Source organism: Ochotona princeps, chromosome 17 (assembly GCF_030435755.1).
Source record: "Ochotona princeps isolate mOchPri1 chromosome 17, mOchPri1.hap1, whole genome shotgun sequence".
Lineage (NCBI taxonomy): Eukaryota > Metazoa > Chordata > Mammalia > Lagomorpha > Ochotonidae > Ochotona > Ochotona princeps.
Window position 1 is genome coordinate 30,320,133 of NC_080848.1, and position 23,815 is coordinate 30,343,947.

General features: G+C 53.2%; 1 protein-coding gene across 1 annotated transcript in view; it reads right to left on the reverse strand.

Moving 5' to 3' along the window:
- Positions 1-17,620: 17,620 nt before the first annotated feature.
- The window catches only part of ACACA (acetyl-CoA carboxylase alpha), a 236,484-nt gene continuing 230,289 nt past the window's right edge, over positions 17,621-23,815 (reverse strand). Inside the window, exons 55-56 of the mRNA XM_058675532.1 lie at positions 18,742-18,878; positions 17,621-17,833 (exon numbers count right to left, since the gene is read on the reverse strand). Coding sequence (XP_058531515.1) covers positions 17,710-17,833; positions 18,742-18,878 — 261 coding nt within the window. The 3' untranslated portion in view covers positions 17,621-17,709. The remainder of the gene's footprint in view (positions 17,834-18,741; positions 18,879-23,815) is intronic.

Consider the following 23,815-nt stretch of genomic DNA (forward strand, 5'->3'; position numbering starts at 1 on the left):
TTTTTTTCCCTCCAATCCCTCCTGCCTCATTTCGTGTCTCTTTACTCTGACGTTTCGGTTCGCCTCATGAACGTGTTCTCCGCGTGCCAGGCCCCTGCACCGTCAGTCTGTGGAGGCGAGCAGGGTGCGAGACACCCGTGGGCGGTGGGCCTGTGCCCCGCGGCCTCTGCCCCACCCTGCCCGCCTGCCGCCTGGTCTCCCCGGGCGCCATCGCCCGGCAGCGCTTCTCTGTTGGTTTATTTCTTCTGGGCCAGGGTTCTCAGGGTTCATTTGTGGAGGTCAAGGACGCTGGCTTCTCAGGCAACAAATTTTAAAAGAATGTGTGAAGCGGGGGAGGGGAGAGAACCCAGTCGCCTCTCGCGGATAGCACACAACCGGCCCCTCGGCCCCATCTTCCTCTGCGGGACTGCACCGGAAGTGAGGTGGGCCGCCATTTTGCCCTTCTCCAGTCGGGTGAGTGCCGGGTTGGCCTGGGGCGCTGGGTTGGAGCCGGGAGGGCAGGTTGTGGAGCAGAGGAGTATGCAGGGCTGGAGCCTAGGGGCAGGCCGGCTGGGGGCCCAGGGAAGGGTTCAGCCTCTCTAGGAGCTTGGAGCACGGCGTACCCCACGCCATGGGCCGGTGCTGGAATGTTCTGGTGCTTGTTGATGTGCGTCTCGGCGACGGGCCCTGCTCGGAGACCAGGCTGTTGGACTGGGGGCAGTCTGCAGACAGGACAGGCTTCGGTCGCCCTCTCCTGTGCCGCACCCTCCAACCCGGCGTCATCCTGGTCCGGCTCCGGCCCTCGCAGGGCATCCAGCGCGGTGGCCGCTGTGAAGCCTGGCTGGCAGCTTAGGAAGCCCGGCCTGCTCGGACCGCTTGCTTCTACTCTCCACAGCTTGGCGGGGCCGTTGCCCCGAGTTTGGACGTGGGGCGTCCAAGTGCCGCTGCGAGCATTCCGCAGCAGTGCGGGTGCATTAGTATGCAGGTGTCGCCGAGGCCGAGCACAAAGCAATTAGCCTGCCGCTCTGCGCCAGCTGCCTTCCGCAGCCAGCACTGAAGCAGGCGTTGGTCGTTCCTCCCCACACATGGGGGAGGCCTGGACGTCCCCCCAGGAGACGCCTCTTCTAACTCCAGCATGTAGACTGGAGCTGGCTGATGGAGCTTTCTAGAATGATGCCATTCTGGGTTATCCCCGAACATCTTTTAAGCACTTGCAGTGTGCCCAGTAGCTCTTGCATCTGATGAATCAGGTCCACCTGGCCCCTTCGTAGCCTTTTTCAGGTCCTAGCAACACCAAAGCTGAGAATGGGATAAATGGGCAGCAGCTGGGGGTGTAGGAGTCTCAGCTGAGTTCTTCACACACCCGTGTTCCCCCAGGAGGAGGAGTGGAAGGCCCTGCGCCAGAGCTGAGGGTAGCTGTGCCTGCGGCCTGGGTGAGTGGAGGGGATAGGGAGGCGGTGGGGCGCCCCTGAGGTCAGCCGAACCCTGGCTGTCCTCCTGAGAGATTAGCTTGCGATCTGACTCCCTGGTATCTTGAAATTATTCTCTGGTTTGACTCTTGTGTCCTTTAAAGTTGTAGCGTGCTGCACTTGGTTTTAAGAGCTACATGTAAGGCTAATGCGGAACACTTTAAATGTGATAACTCCGGGTTCATATTGTTTGAGGAGATAAGCTGCAAGGAGCAGGTGCTTTTGAATTCACTTATCAGTGTTGGAGCAGGCTCCTGGCCCTCGGCTCCCCGACCCTGGAAGAGCTTGGAAGTAGAGCTGTCCCCGGGCTGTGGGCCATGCTAGCATCTGCTCACCTTGCTCAGAAGGTCAGGTCCTCTACCCTGGCGGGAGAGTCCGGGCCCCAGGAATGTGTATGGAGGAGGCTCCAGCCTGGCTGGGTAGCAGCCCGCTGCGACCATGACTGCGTGTGGAGAACTTGCTTTTGAGGGTCACATCACGATCTTGGAGGAGGAGGGTAAGTGGGGACTCATGTAAGCCCTGGTTCTCAGTTCCATAATTAAACCAAGATGTTCCTTCCAAAAGGAGCAAAAAGAGGCCAAGGACGGCCTAATTGAAACCTCGAGATTGCCTGCTTCCCCAAGAGTAGCCGGAGCAAATGGGCCAAGGTGGATGTCCAACTCTGAGTGGCAGGGTGGCCCAGGCCCCACGGGGGAGGATCCCTCTGCTTCCAGTCGAGGTCAACCATGGTTTCACTGGCCCAGAGGGGCTGGAGAGGCTGAGCGGCTTTGTCCTGCCCTTGCCAGCTCGCTGGCATCCCTGTGGCTGCCCCAGTGCCAGGCGTCTGCACTTGCTGGTCTCAGTGCGTTAGGAGCGTGTACCTCTACTTCCGCGAGGGTGACACCAGGCCAGCCCTTGGGCTGACGTTTGCAGGTTGCTGACGGGGAGATAGCTGAGCCTTATTAATTGCGGCCAGGGCGACTAATGAGAAGTCAGGCGGGTGTTCTCGATACCTGTTCACACGTGCGCTCTGGATTGGGAGGATGCTCTGAGTGTTCCTCCACTCTCCCCACCCCCAGAAGAGAATTTCAACTTTAAGACAAACAACTTCATTTACAAGTGTGTCTCTAATTAGCTGCAGAATTAGGAAAGCTGAGTTTTCCCCCATAGATCGGCTCAACCCTCGAGGGAGGCTGGCGGAATAGAGAGAAGCGCATTTCCAATTATTTTGTTGAATTGCTAATTTAGTTATTGTGCCTGGTGTAATTGTGATGGGTATTGGGTGTGCAATTCAATTTGTTTTAAATATTTGTGGGTAGACTGATCAGTAATGGAGCTGACCTATTTTGTGGCCCAAATTGAGAAAAAAAAAGACTAAAACACAACAGCCACAAAGATATAGTTTGTTTCCATTTTTATTTTGATCTCTCTCATCCCTCTTAAGACCACTGATGGAACAAAAGGATTAAATTAAAAGATGACAGCACTTTGATCTTCTCCCTTTGAAAGCTTAGCTGTCCTTGGTCCGTTCACATGCACGTGGGTAGTGTAGGAGAGAGAAGCAGTGCGGAAGTGGCTTCCTCCTCCCAGACTCACACTTGGCAGGTGCCTAGGGGAGCTGTGTGAGTGTGGCTTCCTACCAGCATGCTGCCCTCCCCGTGGGCCCGAGGCCTGTGTGGGGAAGAGGGTGCCTCCCCAGGCTTTGGCTCTGTTGCTGTGGCCTTGGTGACTGGGAGGGTGGCCCGAGTGCTGCCCGTGGGAGGAGGGTTAGGTACAAGGCTGCCTTAGCCAGTTGGCCTGGTAATGGACCACTGCTTCCCTTTCCTTCCTGCTAGGTGCCCAATTCTTGGTCTGGCTGGGACCGGGGCAGGGCTGCAGCTTACAGGGGAGAGCCCTAGCCAGGGCTGTGCTGGGACTTGATGGTGGAAACATCTGGCCAGAGATGCCTGCAAGTGCCTGGAGCCCTCACCCCTTGGCACTAGCCAGGCCCCCATGGGAGGGCTTGGGGCCTGGGTGGGAGGATTGCCTACCCAGAGCAGGTTTAGGAAGGAGAGGAATGAACTGGGCTGGAGAAGCAGACACATTTGTGAGAGGATGTGTGAGTGCATTTGATCTGAAAGGATTCCTTTTGTGACCTCGATAGCTTAGAGGGGTCCCAGGGCCCACCTGCCACATGAACTATGGAAGTTTAAACTGTTATTTATGGAGAGCAGCAGTCTGCTCTCCTGACAGGGTTTCTGGAGGAACCAGTGGCTAATGGCCACCCCAGTCCTGCACAGGCCTGGGCCTGGGGCAGGGATGGTCACTGTACAAGCAGTGTGGATGCTCACGGGCACGCAGTAGGAAGGAGGGGGCTGTGGAAGCAGCTGCAGGGGCAGGAGGCTGGCTGCTGCCAGGAAGGTGGGCGCGGGCCCTGCCCCCAGCAGGATACTGACACACACACACACACAGCATAAAGTTCAGCGACTGTAAAGTGTGCTGCTAAGTGACCCCTTGCTGTAAATGTGTCCTGCATCTTCAGAAACATTGTTGTCACACAACATGTTGGTTCCAGACCCTAGCCTCGTGACTTAAGTCCTCGCTTTGCATGCACTGGGATCCCATATGGCTGCTGGTTTTAATCCTGGCAGCCCCGTTTCCCACCCAGCTCTCTGCTTGTGGCCTGGGAAAGCAGTTGAAGACGGCCCAAAGCCTTGGGACCCTGCACCCACATGGGAGACCTAGAAGAAACTCCTGGCTCCTGGCTTCGGATCAGCTCAGCTTGGCTGTGGCCATTGCAGTGCTTGGGGAGTGAACCAGCAGATGCACTATCTTTCTGTCTCCCCTTTTCTCTGTAAATCTGACTTTCCAATAAAAATAAATCTGAAAAAAAAATTTGTTGTCATGCAACAGATTCCTCAGCACAGCTCAGACAACAAATTAGCTGCTTTTTGTAGCCAATGATTGGCCCCCTCCCAGCACTCCCGCAGAGGGAGAATCAGTCGCTGTGCTGTGTGGTCCCTGTGTCTTAGAACAGAGCTTAGCCTCCTTTTCTTTGCTGACTAGTATTCCTCTGTCGGGATAGATGCATCCAAGCGTCTGGGGGGTTTTAGACTTGGGTGTATGAAGTCTTGGTAGGACATGTTTTTGTGTCTGTGGGATGGATGGGTAGGTGTGGGATTGCTGCGTGTGCAAGCTTCTGTTGATCTGAGACTCGCCGGCCAGCCTCTCCTAGCAGAGTGTGAGCGGTGTAGTGTCTCCACGCCCCTTTGCTGGGTGCTTGCTGCTCCCTGCTGACAGGCTGCCTCTCCCCACGGCTTTCACTGACATTTCCCTGATGACTCACAGGGTTACACAGCTTTTCATGTGTGTAGTAGCTGTTCATATGAAGATTGATTGTGTGGATTTATGAGGCAGAGTTAGGGAGGGGCAGAGAAGAATCTTGCATCTGCTGGGCCAGGCCAAAGCAGAAGCCAGGAGCCTTCCCACATAGTGCAAGTGCCCAAGCACTTGGGCCAACCTCCACTGATTTTTCCCAGGGAGCTGGGTCCTAAGTGGAGCAGCGGGGACCCAAACTGGCTCCCACATGCAGTTCTGGCAGTGAAGGCAGTGGCTCAACCTGCACAGCGCCCGCCTCAGCCAGTCACCATGGGAGAAACGTGTATTCATGTCCTTGACTTGTTTCTCATGCAGTAGCCATACTGTGTGTTCTCAGAATTCTTTATGTATTCTGGATAGGAGTGCTTTATCAGATCCATGATTCGCAGACTTTTTTCCCAGTATGTGGCTTGTCCTTGTTGTTGTAATGGTGTCTTTTGAGGCATATAGTTACTGGTGTTGATAGTCTGTATTTTTAATTTTCTTTTCATGGATTTTGTCATACCTAAGAGATCTCTGCTGAGTCCAGCATCACAGAAGCTGTGTTTTGAGTGTTTGACAGTTTCAGTTCCTCTGTGGAAGTCTGTGTAATCCATTTTGAGTTAGTTTTTGCATGTGGCGCGGCAGTCTTACGTATAGAACCTTCCAGGTAGATGCGCAGGGCAGTACCCTGTGTGTCGTCGTTCTGCCGTCAGTCTGTGGATGCCTTCACGGAGAACCACTGCCCGGAGATGTAAAGCTTTGTCTCTAGGCTTGCCGTTACACTGCGGTCTGTGGATGTGTTTTTACACCTGCAAGCATTTTTAATAGTAAGTCCTCCAGAGTTTCATCAAAGTTGTTTAGGCTCATGTAGGCCCTTTGCGTTTGCATGTAAGTTTCAAAGTAAATGTAAATTTCTGTGCACATGTGTGCTGGCCGCTGCTCGGGCTTCCTTGCCCCTGCAGGTCAGTCTGGGAGGAGCGGCCATGACACCGAGGCCTTGAGCTCTGTGCCCAGAGAAGATCTCTTTGTTTCTCTCAGTTTTTCTCCCACACAATTCTTTGGAGAAAATACTCCTGAATAATTTTTTTTTTCTTTTAACACTTGTCAATGACATTTAAAGCTTCATGCTTTGGGTTTCTTCTTGTTAGTGTACACTTGAGGTTTTATATTTTGAGGTGTGTCCTATGACTTGAATGCATTTATTATTGTTTTTTTTTAAGGCTTGTTTATTTGAATGGCACAATACTGGTCCCAAATATTTACTTTTTATGTATTTAAAAGGCAGAGTTACAGAGAGGAGAATGGGGTTGGGGAGAGCTGCCCGTGTGCTGGTTCAGTGCCTGGATGGCCGCGGCCATGGCATCTCGCCTAGGTTGAAGCCAAGGAGCACAGCTTCCTCTGAGTTTCCCATGCGCGTGTTCGGCCAAGCCCTTGGACAGTCTGCTGCTGCAGTTCCTGTCGCGTTAGCAGGGTGCCTTGTACGAAGCAGAGCAGCTGGGATTTGAACGGGTGCTCTCCTGGATGTTGGCATTTAAGGTGGCAGCTTAGCTCCCTAGGCCACTACTCTGGCCCCTGTTGTTTCTAGTTTGAACAAATTGATGATAGCATTTGTGACTCAAAATAGTTTAAACCCCTTCTGTTTAGTTTCAAAGGCTTTGATTTTTTTTTTCCCCTATACCTATGGCTCTGGTCACGACCTTTGGCATGCGGGACAAGTGGAGAGAACAGGCACTTTGGCCTTGTCCCCAGCCACCACTTGGTCCTTACTGTGATGTAAGATATGAACTGTAAGGTGTTGTTGACATGCGTGTTTGAGGTTGAGGACATTCCTTTGTGTTTGTCGAAGTGTTGCATTTTTATGCATCTGTTGGGAAGATCATGTGGTTTTTCTTCAGTTGATTTGGTATGTCACATTATCGGTGTCAGCTGTTACGCCAACTTTTGCACCCTGGGGTACATGCCGCCTGTCCGTGGGGTCCTCATGTGTCTCCAGGATGTCACTGGACTCAGGTGACATTTGCCAAGGGTTCTGTATCCGTGTGCGCGGGCCAGGGTGGTCTGCAGCTTCCCTGCACTCCAGTGTTGGGAGATTGTGGTTTTACATAGTCGGGCAGTGTTCCCGCTCCTGGTTGGTGCAAGTGCTGGCTTGGCGTTTCCTGACTTAACTCCCCAGACCGACCTTTGCTTTGTAGCAAGCCTTTTAATGACTCATTCCATTTCTTGTTCTGGTTCTATTCATATTTTGTATTCTCAAGTCAGTTTTGAGAATTACGTATCTTTCTAGGAATTTGTTCATGTAAGTTGTCCAATCCATAAGCAAGAGTCACTCATATTTCTGTGTGCGCTTTTCTTAAAAGATTTATTTATTTTTATTGGAAAGTCAGATTTACAGAGAGGAGGAGAGAGAGAGAGGAAGATCTTCCGTCTGATGATTCACTCCCCAAGTGACCAGTGCTGCGCCAATCTGAAGCCAGGAGCCAGGAACTTGCTCCAGGTCTCCCACACTGGTGCAGGGTCCCAAGGCTTTGGGCCGTCCTCCACTGCTCTCCCAGGCCACAAGCAGGGAGCTGGATGGGAAGTGGAGCATCTGCGACACAAAGTGGCATCCATAAGGAATCCCAGCGTATTCAAGGTGAGGACTTTAGCCGCTAGGCTACAGTGCCGGGCCCTGTGTTCACTTTTGAATTGGATTGATCCCTGGCATGTCTTGCCATCCCAAGCGGACCATTTTTCTTTGGTTTCTTCAAGGAATCATTTATTTGAAGTGGGGGAAGGGATGTGTGACACGGAGAGGTCTTGAATACACTGGTTCACTCAAGTGGTTGTAGTGGCTGATGCTGGGCCAGACCCAAGCCAGGAGCTTCTTCCAGCTCGCCGATGTTTGGTGAGACACTGTAGGTGATGGCTTAGCTCAATGATGTGCTGTAACACTGGCCCCTAGAAATGTTTCTTGTTTGCCAATTTTGCTAATAGTTTCCCAACAGCTAACTTTTGGGTTTATTGATCTGTATCATTTCTTTGTCAGTGTCCCTTCTGATCTATTTTTTCCTTCTTTCTGCTGATATAGATGCTTATAATTGCTGCAGCTGCGTGACAGACTGCTGCTTTTATCATTCTACATGTTCCGGGGTGCTGCTAGTGATGATGTCTGAGCAGGGTTTTTTTCAATGTGAATCTAGTCATGCCAACCCTCTTAAGGCCACAGTTTGCATTATTTATGGTTCTCTGTCCTTTTAATGTTTCTCTTTTTTTGAAAGACGTGTTTATTTAAAAGATTTTACAGAGAGAGAAAGAGAGACAGAGACAGATCTTCCATCTACCGGTTCCTTCTCCAAATGGCTGCGATGTCCAGGACTGGGCCAGCCCAGAGCCAGGAGCCTGGAGATTGTTTCATGTCTCACGTGGGTGCAGGGGCCCACGCACTTGCACCATTGTCTGCTGCTTCCCTAGGCCCATTAGCAGGAAGCTGGATCAGAATGGAGCAGCTGGGACCTGAACCAGCGCCCATTTGGGCTTCTGGGGTCATAGGCACAGGCTTAACTTGCTATGCCACAACCATGGTCTCTAATGCTTTTCTTTCATACAGCATGTAGTTTGGCTTTATTTTTTGCCCAGTCTTGACAGTCTCTACCCTTTTTTTTTTTAATTGGAAAGGCAGATTTACAGAGAGAAAGAGACATAGGAAAAGTTCCTCCAGCTGCTGGTTCATTCTCATAACGGCTACAACGGCCGGAGCTGAGCCAGGAGCTGCTTCTGGATCTTCATGCAGGTGCAGGCCCCAGGTGAGCAGCCAGGACACACAGACGGAGGCCCATATGGGATCCTGGTGCCTGCAGGAGGAGGATCAGCTAAATGAGCCTTTGCGCCAGGCCCCAAGTCTTTTTTAATGACGGTTTTGTTCACTTGTTCTTCCCTTACTATTGTATTTTGTTTAATAATTTGCCATTTTAGCTCTGTTGTTTTTACTACATGTGTATGTGTGTATATAGTGATTAAAAACAAAATGTCATGTCCTAATTCTCTGCTGTTATAATGTATTTAAAAATTTCAAGTGGTGTTGTGGTGCAGGGAGTTAAGCTGCCACCCTCAATGCTGCGTCTGACATTAGAGCTCTGATTCAGTCCTCGGCTGCTCCCTTCTAATGTGTCCTGGGAAAGCAGCAGCGAATGGCCCAGGTGGTTATGCTGCTGCCCTTCTGGCATGATCCAGATGGGAGTCCTGGTTCCTGGCTGCGACCTGCCCAGCCCTAACGGTTGCCATCTGGGGAGTGAACCAGTAGATAGATCACTCTGTCTTTCCTTATCACGTTGTCTTTTAAATAAATAGATCTTTTAAAAATGGTCAATGTAAAGCTTTGGGAGATGAAACGTGGACAGAGAGAGACCGCCGATCCGCTGGTTCATCCTCCAGAGGCCCTGGAGCCAGGAGCGCTGTCCTGATCTCACATGGAAGGCGTGGACCCCGCTGCCGAGCTGCCACCTGCCACCTCCCGGGGCTTGCAGCAGCAGGAAGCATGGGGTAGAGTACAGCTGGAACTTGAACCCACACCCTTCTGTCTGCACTGTGGACATCCCAGGCAGTGCACCTGCGACCACCTTGGCCAGCGCAGGAGTGTGGGCAGGCCTGTGTGAGCAACAGATTGCCACCACACTGACTGTAGCCCAGCTGAGCTACAGCTCCCCGTGCTGCTCCAGCCCCTGGAACCCGGCTGCCTCGTTTCTGTGAAGGTGACTTTTTACTTCTGCAATTTGTCTGCTTGTAACTGGCTTATTCCCATAGCAGGATCTCTTCCACATGCTGCCCCCCTGCAGCGTTGGGGCCGACTTTCCTTCATGAGGGTGAGCAAGGGCCCAGCGCACATGCTCGCACCTCTCAGCTATGGTGGGTAGTAATCCCACGAACAAGGAAGGCGGCCGCCCCCTTCAGCCCCTGCTCACTGGGAGGAGGGCCTCCTGCAGTCAGCTGGTGATGTTGTTTTAAAGTCATAAGGAACTGTTGCCTAAGGCCTTTCCATTCATGCCAATAGCCCACAAAGTTTCCAGTTTCTCCATTTTGTGGGGCCAGTACTATTTTCTTCCATTGTTAATTGTGAGCTTTAGTAGCAGCCACTCTACCACATGTGAAGCACTGGTTCAGTGTGATTTGGATTTGCAGTCTCCTAGTGATTGGTGATGTTGAACATCTCATGTTGGCTGGCCGTTTTTGGAGAAATATGTTTTTTTTTTGTGCCATTTTTAGAAAAATATAGAATGACAGGGGCCAGTGCCACAGGCAAGGCTAAGCTTCTGCCTTTAGCGCCAACATACCATGTGGGTGCTGGTTGCTTCATGTCCTGGTCACTCCACTTCTGGTCCAGCTCTCTGCTATGGCCTGGGAAAGCAGCAGAGGATGGCCCAAGTCCTTGGCAACCTGCACCCACATGAGAGACTTGGAAGAGGCTCCTGACTTCAGATTTGCCCAGCTCCAGCTATTGTAGCCATTTGGGGAGTGAACCAGTGTCTGAGAGAGATCTCTGTCTCTTCTCTCTTAATTCTGCCTTTTTTTTTTTTTTCTCTTGGAGACTTATTTTCATTGGAAAGAAAGATTGCGAGCGAGACAAAGATCTTCCGTCCGCTGGTTCACTCCCCAAATAACTACATCAGCCGGAGCTGAGCTGATCCCTAGGCAGGAGCAAGGAGCCGCCTCCAGGCCTCCCATGTAGGTGGCAGGGTCTCAAGGACTTGAGTCATTGCTGCTACCTCCAGGGTGAGCATCATTGTAGGCTCGGTGGGAAGTAGAGGCAGGATTCAGTGCCAGAACTGGGTAAGGAAATGGGTGTTACAATAGAAATTTGATCGGCTATGCTGTAGCACCCGACCCTTGATTCATTTTTTTTAAACTTTATTTTTATTGGAAAGGTAGATTTACAGAGAAAAGGAGAGACAGACAGGAAGATCTTCTGTCTCCTGGTCCACTCCCTCATGTGGCTGCACTCCCCAATGGCCAGAGCTAAGCTGATTTGAAGCTTGCAGCCAGGAGCCTCTTCCAGGTTTCCCAGGCGGGTGCAGGGTCCCAAGGCTTTGAGCCATCCTCTACTGCTTTCCCAGGCCATAAGCAGGGGCCCATATGGGATCCTGGCACATGTAAGAGGAGAATCAGCCAACTGAGCCACTGATCTGGGCCCAGGTCGGTCGGTCGGTCTGTCTGTCTGTCTCTCTCTCTCTCTCTTTTAATGGAAAGTCAGATATACAGAGAGGAGGAGGAGACAGGAAGATCTTCATCCATTGATTCACTCCCCAAGTGGCCACAGTGGCCGAGGCTGAGCTGATTTGAAGCCAGGAGCCAGGAATCTCCTCCAGGTCTCCCATGTGCATGCAGGGTCCCAAGGCTTTGGGCCATCTTCGACTGCTTTCCCAGGCCACAAGCAGGGAGCTGGATGGGAAGCGGGGCTGCCAGGATACAAACCAGCGCCCATATGGGATCCTGGCACATACGAGGTGAGGACTTTAGCCATTAGGCTATCGCACTGGGCCCCTCAAGTCTTTTAAATTTTGCTCATTTGTCCTTCCTTTACTATTGTATTTTGTTAAATAGTTTACCATTTTAGCTCTGTTTTTACTGTGTGTGTGTGTGTGTGTGTGTTGACTAAGAACATAATGTAGTGTCTTTTTTTTGTACGAAGACTTTTTTTATTGGAAAGTCAGATATAGAGAGAGGAATATCTTCAATCTGCTGATTCACTCCCCAGATGGCCACAATGACCAGAGCTGAGCCAGTCTGAAAGCAGGAGCCAGGAGTCTCTTCTGGGTCTCCCATGTAGAGAGCTAGAAGTGAAGTGGAACAGCTGGGATATGACCCGGCACCCACATGGGATCTTGGCGAGTGCAAGGCGAGAATTTAGCCACTAGACTGTCGTGCCAAGCCCACTTATATTTCTAAGTTATTTTGTTAGTGGGCTGTTGTAATCACGATCGACTTTATCAGTTCTGTTCTGGCCCAGTGCAGACACTGGTTCTGCTCTGTGACCGACTCAGATGCCGCATTGTGTGTGCTGTGAACGCACTGCTGGGTGTAGCTCAAGGCCTTCACAGGTGAGGTGCCGTCAAACGGTGGTTTGGGTTTTTTTTCCATTTTTACGGGTATCCTGTATCTGCGTTTGCCAGGGCGTCTTTATTTCTTTGTAGATTTGAGTTACATTTGGGAATCTTTTTTTTTTGTTAATTTTTTTCAATATCTGTTTTTAGAAAGTATCAGTGTTCCGTCCTTGCTCACTGCCCACAAGGCTGCGATGGCCAGAGCAGGGCCGGGATGCCGCCAAGGTCTCATGGCAGTAGGACTGCAGGCTCTTCGCGCTGCCTCCACTGCCTTCCCAGGCACATTAGCAGGGAGCAGCTGGTGTCAGCTGGCAGCCTAACGTGCTGGGCCACAGTGCCAGCTCAGAGGGAATCGTGTTTCCAGCCTGGGTGATTGCCTTTCACACTCGTCGGTGACTGCTGCAGTGAATGGTCTGTATTCTGCACAAACACCTTGACTTAATCTGCCTTCTCAGGACAGTTTGCGTTTTCTTGTGGTCCTTGCTATGTGCCAAACCACTGTTATGTGGTGTCCAGGGTTTCTGACAAAGTGGCTGTGACTTGTCTCATCGTCCCACTGGATGTGATGTGTTGTATGCCTGTTGCTACTCCCAAGATTTTCTGTCCTTTGAGACCAGTGTGGTGGTATAACAGGCTAATCTCCCTACTGTGGTGCCGGGATTCCATATGGGTGCTGGTTTGTGTCTTGGCTGCTCTACTTCCCATCCAGCTCCCTGCTTGTGGCCTGGGAAAGCAGTGGAAAATGCCCAAAGCCTTGGAACCCTGTACCTGCATGGGAAACCTGGATTAGGCTCAACATTCTGGCTTGAGATCAGCTTGGCTCCTGCCGTTGCAGCCATGAGGGGAGTCCTCTTTGTAAGTCTGCCTTTCCAATAAAAAATAAACCCTAAAGCCTTTCTGTCCCTCGTGGGGCCCTGACACACTGATTTTTGCGAGCATGTCCTGCTGGTGGTGTAGGAGCATGTTGAAGCTGCGGAGTGTTACCTTCCACTGAGGTTGGCAAGTTCCCGGGCATTAGTTCAAGTTTCTGCTGCCTCTCCTCCATCTCCTGCTTTCGCGGCGTCCTGCCGCCTGGTCCCCACGTGTCCTGCTCAGAGATTGGAGGCTGTACTTTCCATTCTTCTTTTCTTTCTGGATGACTGCTCTCTTCCAGACCACACATCGTTTCTTCTGCCTCCTCCAATCTGCTATTCAGTTTGAGTTTTTCAGAATTTTTTTAAAAAGATGTATTTGTCCTACACCATTGTCCAGTCCATTCATTTTGAATGATTTATTAACTAGAAAGAGTGGCAGGGAGGGAGGGAGAGAGCTCTTCCATCCACTGGTTCACTCTTTGAAAGACTCCACTGCTTTCCCAGGTGCCCTAGTTGCGAGCTGGATTGGAAGCTGAGCAATTGTGACTTGAGCCGGCACGCCAAATAGGGTGGATGGTTTGGCTCTCACTACAATACTGGCTGCAAAATTTCCTTTGTGTGGGTGACAAAATACATGAAACATTTGTGTAACTAGTTAGTGCAGAGTTCATTGGCATTAAGCACCTTCTCTGTTGTGCAGTCGCTAGGACTGTGTGTTGGTCAGGGACTGCTAATCTGCGCCTCGCGTCTGGCTCCATGTCTCCCGTGTACATTGGATGGGCTCCTGTTGCTGCGTGTGAGCCAAGCCACGACTGCCCTTCGGTTTGGCTTTGCCTGCCATCTGAGTTGAGCCACGTCATCGGAGCTGCATTTGGAGTCTACTTTAGGAAGCATTTCCGCTGCTGGGGCTGCTTTGCTTGCAGCCTTGCTGTGAGACTTCCTCTGCACAGCTTCCCCCGCCCCCAGTGGTGTGACATGGCCTCATTCTCCTTCTGAGGATGTTGTACATCCTTTGGAGTCTCATCTTTTGTTGGAAATTGGACATTGGTGGTGTTTGCCATAGCAAAGATTTTTGTTCGCCCTTAAAACTTGCATCTCCCCCACCCAGCAGTTTGGCTCAGTATATAGATTCTGTTGACTCCTTGGTGTAGTATGCACACGTTGACGTTAATGCAGGTTTTCTTCTTAAATGTTCTTTAAGTGAGTCTTGATAGTACATGATTTGGGCAGATGGATCTTGAATTGAGGCTTCCTTCACTTTCTTTTTGGGGTGTGTGCATATGTATGTGTAGGGGAGGCATATAAAAATTTGGGGGCATTAAAATTTTTTAAGGTTGATTCATTTTTATTGGAGAGAGAAGGAGAGACAGAAAGATCTTCCATCTGCTGGTTCACTCCCCAAGTGGCTGCAACAGTTAGAGCTGAACCATTCCGAAGGCAGGAGCCAGGAGCTTCTTCTGGGTCTCCCATGCAGGTGCAGGGTCCCAAGGCTTTGGGCCATCCTCAGCTGCTTTCCCAGGTTACAAGTAGGGAGCTGGATGGGAAGCAAGGCAGCCGGGACAGGAACTAGTGCCCACATGAGATCCTGGATCATGTACGGCGAGGACTCTGGCACTGGGCTACTGCTCTGGGCCCAAAAGTAAATCTTTAAAAACATCTGTATTTGAAAGAGAGATCTTCCATCCACTTCCCAAATGCCTGCAAAAGCCAGGGCTGAGCCAAGCTGAAGCCAGGAGCTAGTAACTAAAATGATGTCTTGGGCTGGCAGGGCTGCTGCTTCTTGGGGTGCCCATCAGCAGGATGCTGAGACTCTAGGCATGGAGCCCCAAGTTTTGGCACAGCTGCCTGCCCCTAGGTAGTTACTCATCTGCCTGCACTTGGTGTTAGGCAGTGAGGGGTGTGAACAGTGGGACCCGTTGCTCCCTCCTGGTGCACACGTGGGAATTCAGGGGAGCCACTGCTGCATACCCCTCAAGTGTGCGGATGGGCAGCTGAGCCAGGCTCACTGAGGGCACTGTGCTTCTTGATGCCGCCATTGGGCATGGCCTGTTTCTGTTCAAACCCCACATCATCTGTGATTGAAAGACTCTTTCTAGGGCTGGAAGAGATCTTGCTCTGTCCCCTTCAGGAATGCAGACCCTATCCTACAGGGGACTGGCCTGAGGGGTCAGCTGTGGCCCTCACACTTAGTGTCCATGTCATTGGGCACCTGCCCTCGCTACGGTATGCTCCTGTGACTGTGCTCTCTGTGACAGGGACCTCAAGTGAGGGCAGGTCCGAACCTGGTGAGATGAGGGAGGGACAGGGTGTAGAGACCTGGTGCTCCCTCAGGGCAGCAGGGCGGCCAGGGATGTGGCTGCAGTTCAAGCTCGCTCCAGTCTGTGCTCTGTGAAGTGGCCATGTGGGGTTACACAGTGAGGCTGCCCAGAGCCTCCGGCTGTGAGGCCTTTCAGAACTGCCTGTTGCCTTCTCCCGGCCCCATCAGTTCAGGAGGCCTGATGTGAACTTAGAAAGGCCCCTTTACTGCTGCTCCTACCACCCAGGTCACCCAGGACAGTCTCTGGCCGGGGCACCAGCACTCGGCCCCTGGGCTGGGGAGGCTCCAGGTAGGCAAGGCTGCCTGCCTGAGGCACAAAATGGACGTGGCTGACAGTGCTGTTCGTTCTGGGCCTCCAGCCCCAGACTGTGGGACAGTCAGGCTTGGCCCCGGTTTCCTGGCCCAGGAGTGTTCCTCCTTCCTGTAGTCAGCGCAGTCAGCCTGTGCCCACCTTGCAGGGGCATGGGAGGGGCTCTGCCTGCTGCGTCCACTTCTCTGACATGCCGCCTGCTGAGTTCTCTGCATGGCTTTCAGGTGTTCTGGTTGTTTAACTGGGCAGCATGAGGGCACTCCAGCAAGTTCAGGGAGAATCTGAAGCCTGAGTGTACCCCTTTCACAAAACGAGTTTCCAGTGAACTTGCTGAAGGCTCTGTCATCCCGTGGGTTTCAGATGCTTTTGCTTCCATCTTACTCATGTTCCATGAACTTGCTCAAGTGCTTCTGTAGAGGTGGACGTGGGACTTGATCGTAAGATCCTTGCTGTTCCATCTTTTGCAGCAGTGGCGAGTTTAAGCAGCATCATGCCTTAGCAACAGTGCAGGTGTGTGGGCAGGCAGGGACCCTCCTCTGCCACTCATGTGACCCCGGACCACTGTGAGGGGCGACTTGGGGTGGGGGGGCTCTGGCCTCACTGCCTGCTTGGGAAGCAGTGACTAACCTGTGCCACACTGCCGATCCATGCAGAGCTTCTGCATCTCTGCCAAAAAGTCTCTTGGGGCACCTCCCCAGGCAGAATTGTGGCTCAACCCACAAGGAAGGCTACGTGCTGAAGGGCTGAGGCAGCTGTGGGCTGTGGCTGCAGGGGCATCCTGTCTGGCCTCCCCTCAGTCGGTGTACTTGCACAACCCACGTCTCTGCCCAAAGAGGAACAAGAGAGGGAGGCTGGACATGGGCCGAAATGACAGACTGCAACGCTTCTACAAATGTGGAGGTTTATTTCAAGAAAATGTGAAAAGTGTGTTTGAAGCTCCTTGCTCGGTGAGGTTCATGTCCATTGAGCGAACAAAGGCTGCCTAGTGAGCCACTGAGCAGATGCGGGCCCCCTCCGCCCCAGGGAGTCTCAGTCAGGGACCTGGCACGTAGGAGGGCTCCAGAGCAGCGACTCCTCCCCACTCTGTTCTGCCCCTCGTAGGACCACTGGCAGAGAGCTGGGGCTGGCATACATGGGTAAGGAGAGGCGCAATGACCCGATCTGCCCTGCCTCCAAGACGAGGCCAGGTCTAGCTGTGAAGAAGCGAGCTGGGATCTGAACCGCGCTGCCCTGCTTGGCGGGTGCCGAGCACTAAGGCCCTGGGGTCAGGGCTCTGTGCTCACGTCGTGGCTTCTCCGGGACAAGCAAAGCCACCTGGGTCCCATGGCCTGCCGCTCTTGCTCTGGCAGCAGCAAGTTCTTGAACAAAATGGTCATTGAGAATAAGCTTTACCTGCCACCCCACCTTGCAGCAGCCCGGGAGGGACCAGGCAGACAGCAGCACCGTGACTGAGTTGTAAGGGAGCTTAGGGGGGCGCAGAGTGTGTGTTCCCTGGTGCTGCAGCACGGTGTTCACTGGGCCCTTTCAGCTGCTGGGGTCCCTCCAGGGGGAACCCAGGCCTGCGGGGTGCTGCCCTGGACAGGGTGCAGGTCTGTGGCCAGTCATAGCCAGGACCCAGAAGAGACTTCTGCAATGGCTCTGCGGGTGCCGCTGGTTTCCAGCAGAGCCAGACAGGTCCTGGCAGCATGTTGGGCTCTCAGCTAGCACTGCCACACCCAGGCAGATGTGGCAGCAGGGACATATGGGGTGCTGGGAGGCCAATCCTTCCCCTGAGCTTTAAGGCATGAGCCAAGGCCTCGCACCCTCAGGGGTTCTCAACAATGGCTTGTCCCTGTTCTTCCTGCGCTGCAGGGCTGGGGTTTTGCCCTGCTTTGAGCTCTTCTGGCACTGGCAGTAGGCTTCGTGCTCTTATTTTTCTTCCTAGACAGGGACCTTGGGGTGTGGCTCAGCTGGGGCTGCTCTTGGTGCTGGGTGGGTTGGAAGGGCGATGGACAGGCTGGTCCAGCCCTCCTCTGCTGCCTGTGGCTGTGGCTCACAGGGCTGGGGTGGCTGCTGCCGCCTGGCCCCTCCTGGCCCGTCCCTGCGGGAGCCAGGGGCTGCCAGGGCAGAGGCTGCTGTGCTGATGGTAAGGCCTCGTGGTACGTGCCCGTACCCGTCATTGCCTTCTCTGTCTGCGCAGGAAGTGAGCACTGTGGTCACAGCCAGGGCAATAAATACTGAGCGGGCAGTGGGGCTGGGGTCTGCGGGGGCCTGGGTGTCCTACCAGGGTGTCACGCATCACCAGAAACACTCAGGAACTTGTGTGCCATCTCAGTATGGTGGTTTCTGCGGGAAGGGCAGCCGTAGCCCTTTCTGGAGCAGATGGGGTGGAGCAGGTTGGAAGCTGCTCCTACGTGGAGGGGGAGTCCATGGTGGAGAGGATCCGTACGACTTCGGCCCGCTGCGTGGGGGAGATGTGCTGGGTCATGTGCACGATGGAATCCATGGCGACTTCGGGGTTGGCCTGTACCAAGCTGGAAAGGGACGGGGGGAGAAAGGCAGAGGCACTGGGGTCACCACCTAGTCTGAGCTCATTCCTTATTTTCAGGGGGTGCAGTATGAACCCAAAACATGCTGCTGGGTCGAGGCTGGGAATAACTTTAGACCCAGACAAAAAACAACAGGAGGATGTCCTAGTACCAACATGGCCCGCAAGGGTCCTACTGGCCGGATCTCTGACAGTCTAAGCATCAGAGTGAGCAGTGATGGGGAAGTTTGTGTGGAAGATGAAGTCTGCTGGCATGCACCAGGGACAACTTTGAAAGGCCCCACGGGAGCACGTGCCGACGGACGCCGGGCTTGTGGGGTGCTGGTAAAGAGCAAGGTCTGCCTGAAAGGACACTGACAAGCACGAGGGAGAGCAGGCCCAGGAGGCAGAGGCCAGCACGTGCCTCTGGAGGTGGTGCCTGTGAAGGCCACACCCTCATGTAAGTGTGATTCTGGCCAGAGACATGACGCGAGGTGGGTGGCAGGGTTGGGATGAGTTCCCAAGAGCCAGATGTTGACTGTGGGTTGCAAGTGGCCTCTTCTGTTCTGGCAGATGAAGGATTCAGGAGGAGGGGCCAAGGTTTTATGGGAAAACTATGTGTGCACTTCAGAGCATTTTGCACTTCAGTAACCATCAGTCCTATTTTGCGAGGGCCCTTGTGGCATCCCTGTGTCTGCAGGGGAGACAAGGGAGCACCTCCATAGAATAAGGCCCAGGAGACAGGCGCCAGCCCCAGGCCATCTTAGTGCAGCCCTGCAGGCTGCCCCCACGCAGCACAAGGCCGGGCTTGCCTAGCAGCCTCTCCTCCCACTGCAGTATCTGCATTCAGGAGGGATATGGTGCACGAGGAGCGAGGCTTGGGTCTCCTCAGGTCATCTGTCCCCAGCTGGTCACCTGCGGATCTGCTTGAGGACGTAGTCTCTGCTGATGTACTTGATGTTCTCCTCTATTACCGAGCGTACCCCATCTTCCTCTGTCAGCTGCTTCTCCAGCCACTCTGCCAGGTCCTTGTTGTTGTCCCAAACGTAGGCCTGTGGACAGACAACTCTTGGTCAAAACCCATGGGGGCTAGGCCTGGGTGCCCGGAGTGTTCAGCATCTGGAAATTCCACTGCCCACACAGGAGGTGGCATGCAAGTGGGAGAGAAGGGGCACTGCCGGCCCTGACTCTGGGTGTCCGTGTGTGTGACAGAGGCTAGAGGAGCCCAGAAGCTTGACAAGTTTAAGAGTTAAGACAGGATGGAGAGAGTTTATTGGGGGCTTTTCTGTTGGGGGCAGAGCCTCGAATCCTAGGGCACAAGTCTCCGTCTCTGCCAGGCCTGGTGGTGAGGCCCTGCCAGGGCTGCTGGAGCAGAGCCACCAGCCTCGAAACCTACCTGCCATGTCTGTGAGAGTGTGCCGAGGGTCACGACACTTGCAGCCCTGGCGGGCTGAGCAGAGCCCCTCTGCCCCCCGTGTTCCAGGTCATTTAGCTGAGGACTCCTAGCTAGTTGGCTACAGAATAATTCAGGAGTGTGCTAGAAGCCTAATAGCCTTCCCTTGCTCTCTTCTCTCATTTTCTTTACAAATCATTTAGGAATCATTTTGTTAATGGTTTCCGGAAAACCAAGTACCACCATTAGGGCTCATTCATATTTATGTCATTTTGTTTGGGTAATTAAACACCAAGCTCGTCATTTAAAGGTGCGCTATCCTTCCCTGTTATCACTAACGAAGTCAAAGTCAGAATGACAATGAGTTTGGTGCTGTAATGTAATAGGTGGGCATGTTAGGGACTCCCTGAGGCTTGGGATGTGGCTTCAAGAGCACAGCTTGAGCCACAGGCCCGAGGCAGCACCAGCCCCTTCCCAAGATCGCAGGCAGTGGGACGTCAACTGTGCACTACTCCTGACCAAGGCCTCTCCAGCCCCTAGAGTTAGCTGGCGAGTGAGCTGCCACCCTGTGTGGATTACTGGGTGTCTTTCCAGTGATTTCAAAGGTGGCACCACAGTGGGTGGACTTCGTGGGTCACCCCTGTAAGCTCAGCTGTCCTTCAGGAAGGGTGCTGTGACGGACACAGAGCAAACTCAAGTGGGCCTTGCCCCTGTCTGTGCCCCTAGCAGACAGAGTGCTGTGCCCCTAAGGAAAGGAGGGGCCACAGTGGCAGCAGGGTGTCTGAGTTCCTGTTTGCGTGCCACCTGGACTTCAACACATTCCCCTACGCAGAAAGACTTGGGGGAAAGAACAAATAAGACAATGACTGCTTCCCAGTTTTCAGAGTGGAAAAAAATCCTGCGAAATCAAACAACTAGATTTACCCAAGAATCCCAAAGCTTTTCGTTTAGGAGAATATTTAATACTCTTATTAATCATTTTTAATCCGTTTGCTTTTAATTAAGAAACAGCATGATGCTTTCCTATCAACATATGCCAGGGAGCAGATTAATTGTGGCTTAAGATAACGCTCCTTGATTGGTGTAATGTATTAGCTGACGAGAGATGCGGCTTCTGGTGCCCAGACCCAGCCTGGGAGCGCCGGAGTGCGGGGCATGCAGGCAACCTCCGGACGCAGGCAGCCCCCCGGGGAGAGTGCGAAGGACAGCTCCAGCACACAGTGACAGAAGGTGGCAAGTCCTGATCCAGTGTGGACAACACAGGCACCCGCCACGCCCCAGGCCTGGGAGGACTGATGCCTGGGAGCTAACCATTGATTCCTTGTCCCCTCAGAGGTACAAGGCTCATGAGGCCAGCAGAGACGTCGTCCACTGATTGCCACTGTAGGCTGAACACCCCAGCCTCTAATGTTGTGGCCATGAGTGCAGTGGACAGTCACCTGCGGGCTGCCGTGTGCAAGGTATGAAACATTTTGCGTTTAGACCTGTGTTCCACACCAAGACAGCTGATCATGCAAATCTCTATCTCCAAATTAGAAAAAGATTCCAAATGCAGAGCACTTCTGGGCCAGTGTATTCTGGATATACACTCTTGACCTTCTTTCCATTCTGACGGTGGGACTGTTCATCCCAGTGTGAATACACGAATGGTGAGTGCTCTTGGCGCCCCCCCCCCCCCCGTCACCGCCTCACCCCTCCCAGCCAGAACATTTAACACAACAGAGCCCCAGCGTTTAAACCTCTTACCACAGTACCCTGCCAGTGGACACCTGCTCTCTGGACTGGCAGAATAAGCATCCCAGGCCTGCCTGGCCTCACTAATTGTGAGGTGTAGCAATTAGCCTATCTCACAAAATCTAAATGACCTGTTAAGGAAAGTTCTGTTTCCAACATATTAGATAGCTGTAAAGCCCTCCTACACTACACCTGAAGGATGAGAGCCCCGATTACTATGCCCCGAATGCCTCTCTGCTGTGGGCTGCTGGGGCATGCCACCAGCAAGAAGGGCGCCTGGCCTACGGTGCTCAGACCCAGCCTGGAAAAGCCAGAGCGAGGGTGTTCATGGGAGCCAGCATGTCCTATGGTTCACACACATATTGTTAAGATGTTTTCATCATACCTACATGTCCATGGCTGAGAGCTACCCCACAGCAGTCCAGAGAGCAACGCGGCTGTTTACAGGGGCCACATGGGTTTAGGTAGCCTGATGGAGCCTCTGAAGTCATACTTGCTGGGTTTGGATTTACCTTGCCTGTCTCCCTGGCCTCATGTCAGAAGTTTGGGGCATGGGGTTGGGAGTTCATTCTGCAATCCCAACCATGGTCTTTCATCCCCTAGCTTCCTTGCCAAAGCCTCTACTGACACTCACTCTAGTTGGAAACCCAGACGCAGTGCTTAGGCAGAATTGGGGCCTGCGGCTGCTGAAAACCAATGCTGTGGAGACCACTCAGTGAGCAGTTCCTGGGGGCCAGATCACACCCTTCCAGCCGCTGACTGGCTTGCACCCCCACTGCAGGCTGTTGCTGCAGACTGCACTGTGCCTGGAGGAAATGAGTGCACCCCAGAGGGGGACACTGAGCTCCGTGCTTTGTGTCTGTCTGTGCTCAGAAGTCACCAGATCCTGGCTGGGACATCTACTCCATCTGACCCAGGAAGGAAGGGCGGTTCATGGGATTCTGCAGCCAACCCCACAGTGCTTCAGACTGCAGAACCCATGTTTCACTCGGCCTGATGTCAGCACTCCTTGTGAGGTCTTGGAAACAAAGAACCCAGCCTGTTTGAAAAAACCACATGGCGCAAAATGTGGCCTGAGAGCCAGGAGCACAAGTCCGCCTGGGAAGCAGTGAATGGGTATCAGGTTCTTAGGACCCAGTTGAAGCCACAGTTCTGATTTCCCCCAGGAAGCTGTAGTGATGCTTTGCCTCTGCCTGCAGTGCTACTATGAACCATCAACCCTGCTGTTTTCCTACAGCAGGGCTGTCCCAGCAGGTTCGGTGGCCTCCACGGCAGACACTGCTCACACACAGAGCAGCACCCCATCTGCAGTCGTGGCCTGGAATCTGTTTTTCAGGACTCGGATTAAAACAGACCTGGGGCATGGACAGCACTCAGCCTGGCTGGTGGATGCCGCCCCTCGAGAGTCCCTCATGTGGCAACCAAGGGGGGTGGGGGAGAAGGTGGGTGGCCTCCCCTGTAAAGCCAGCATCCCAGCTCTGCCACTCTGCACCCAAGCAACACAACACCTGCCACTGTGTGAAGACCCAAAACAAAGGAGGGGGGCTGAGTTAAGTCTTTTCCAAACACTGAGCATTTCTACATCAGCCTGTCAGAGGCACGCACCTGGCTTCTGGACGTTTCCACGCTCTCCTTGCAAGGGTGCATGCATGAGAGAAGCTGCGACCAGAGTGGGTTCCGGTGCCGTGGGGCCTGGGTTGGCTGTGCTCCCTCTTGATGGGCGATGGCAATGACCTACTTATCAGGCGCACTCTGCCCCTGGCAGCGGGCGTCCAGCAGCGTGCTGTGGGCCCATCTTGTCATGCTTGGAGGGAAGCTATTGCTTCTCCTCATCCTCGTGCCCACTGAGGCTGTGCACGGCCATTAGGGACTAATGTGGGAGGAAGGCGGCCGCGTCTCTCCTGGCCACACACACACACTCCATTTACCTGGCTGGCCGCTCTTAACTGCAGAACAACCTCTTATTTTACACTTGTGTGATTTTCAATGCCAACTTCCACTAGGAGCTGCCAGTAGCCACTGACAAAATTGTCTCACTCAATTATGATGCCACAGACTGGCCTTAACCTGAACCAAATGTTGGGCAAGGCCGTACCCCCTGGCTGCACATCTGAGATGTTTATTCAGAACAGCTTTTTGGTCGTGAAGAAATGGGCAGACTTGACCGAAGGGGCTGTGAATAGCAGCCCAACGCCCTGGCTTTAAAGCTGACAGCCATCCCTGGTGGTCGTTCTTGAGACCAAGCAGGGCAGAGACAGTGACAAACACCTGCCAATGAGTGGCTGTGCTGGCCAGGACCCCTGAAGCTACCACCAGCCTGTCTACCGTCTGGCTGGCAGAGCAGGTGTTAGTCCAGCAGTTCACACACACATGGCCCACACCAGGGCGCCTGGGCTTTGGCTCCTGACCCGCACCCCCTTCCTGCCAGTGCAGAACCTGGAGGGTGGCAGTGGGGGCTCAGGGTTCCTGCCTGCTGACTCCAGCTGCGGTGGGCATTTGGAGAGTGAGCTGGTGGAGGAGAGTCCTGTGTGTGTACACTTCCTCCCAGTAAATTGTCGTATTCCAAGTACATACTACCAGTACGCTGACATGTATATAGAACATGTGATTTTAAGACATACACTAACTACTAATAAAGGTTAATATCTTTCGCCTAATAAAAATAAATAGGAATTCATGCCCCATATTTTTCTTCCCTTCCTCCCTTGGGCCATTGTGCACCTACTGCTGCAGGGCTGGTGGCTGGCTACACCTTGCAGGCCTCAGCCCTGGGCAGGAGCACCCGGGGCAGCGCTGCACCAAGGCACAGGCCCGCTCCAGGAGAGCTCGAGTGGATGTGAACTCCCATTTGCCACATGCAGT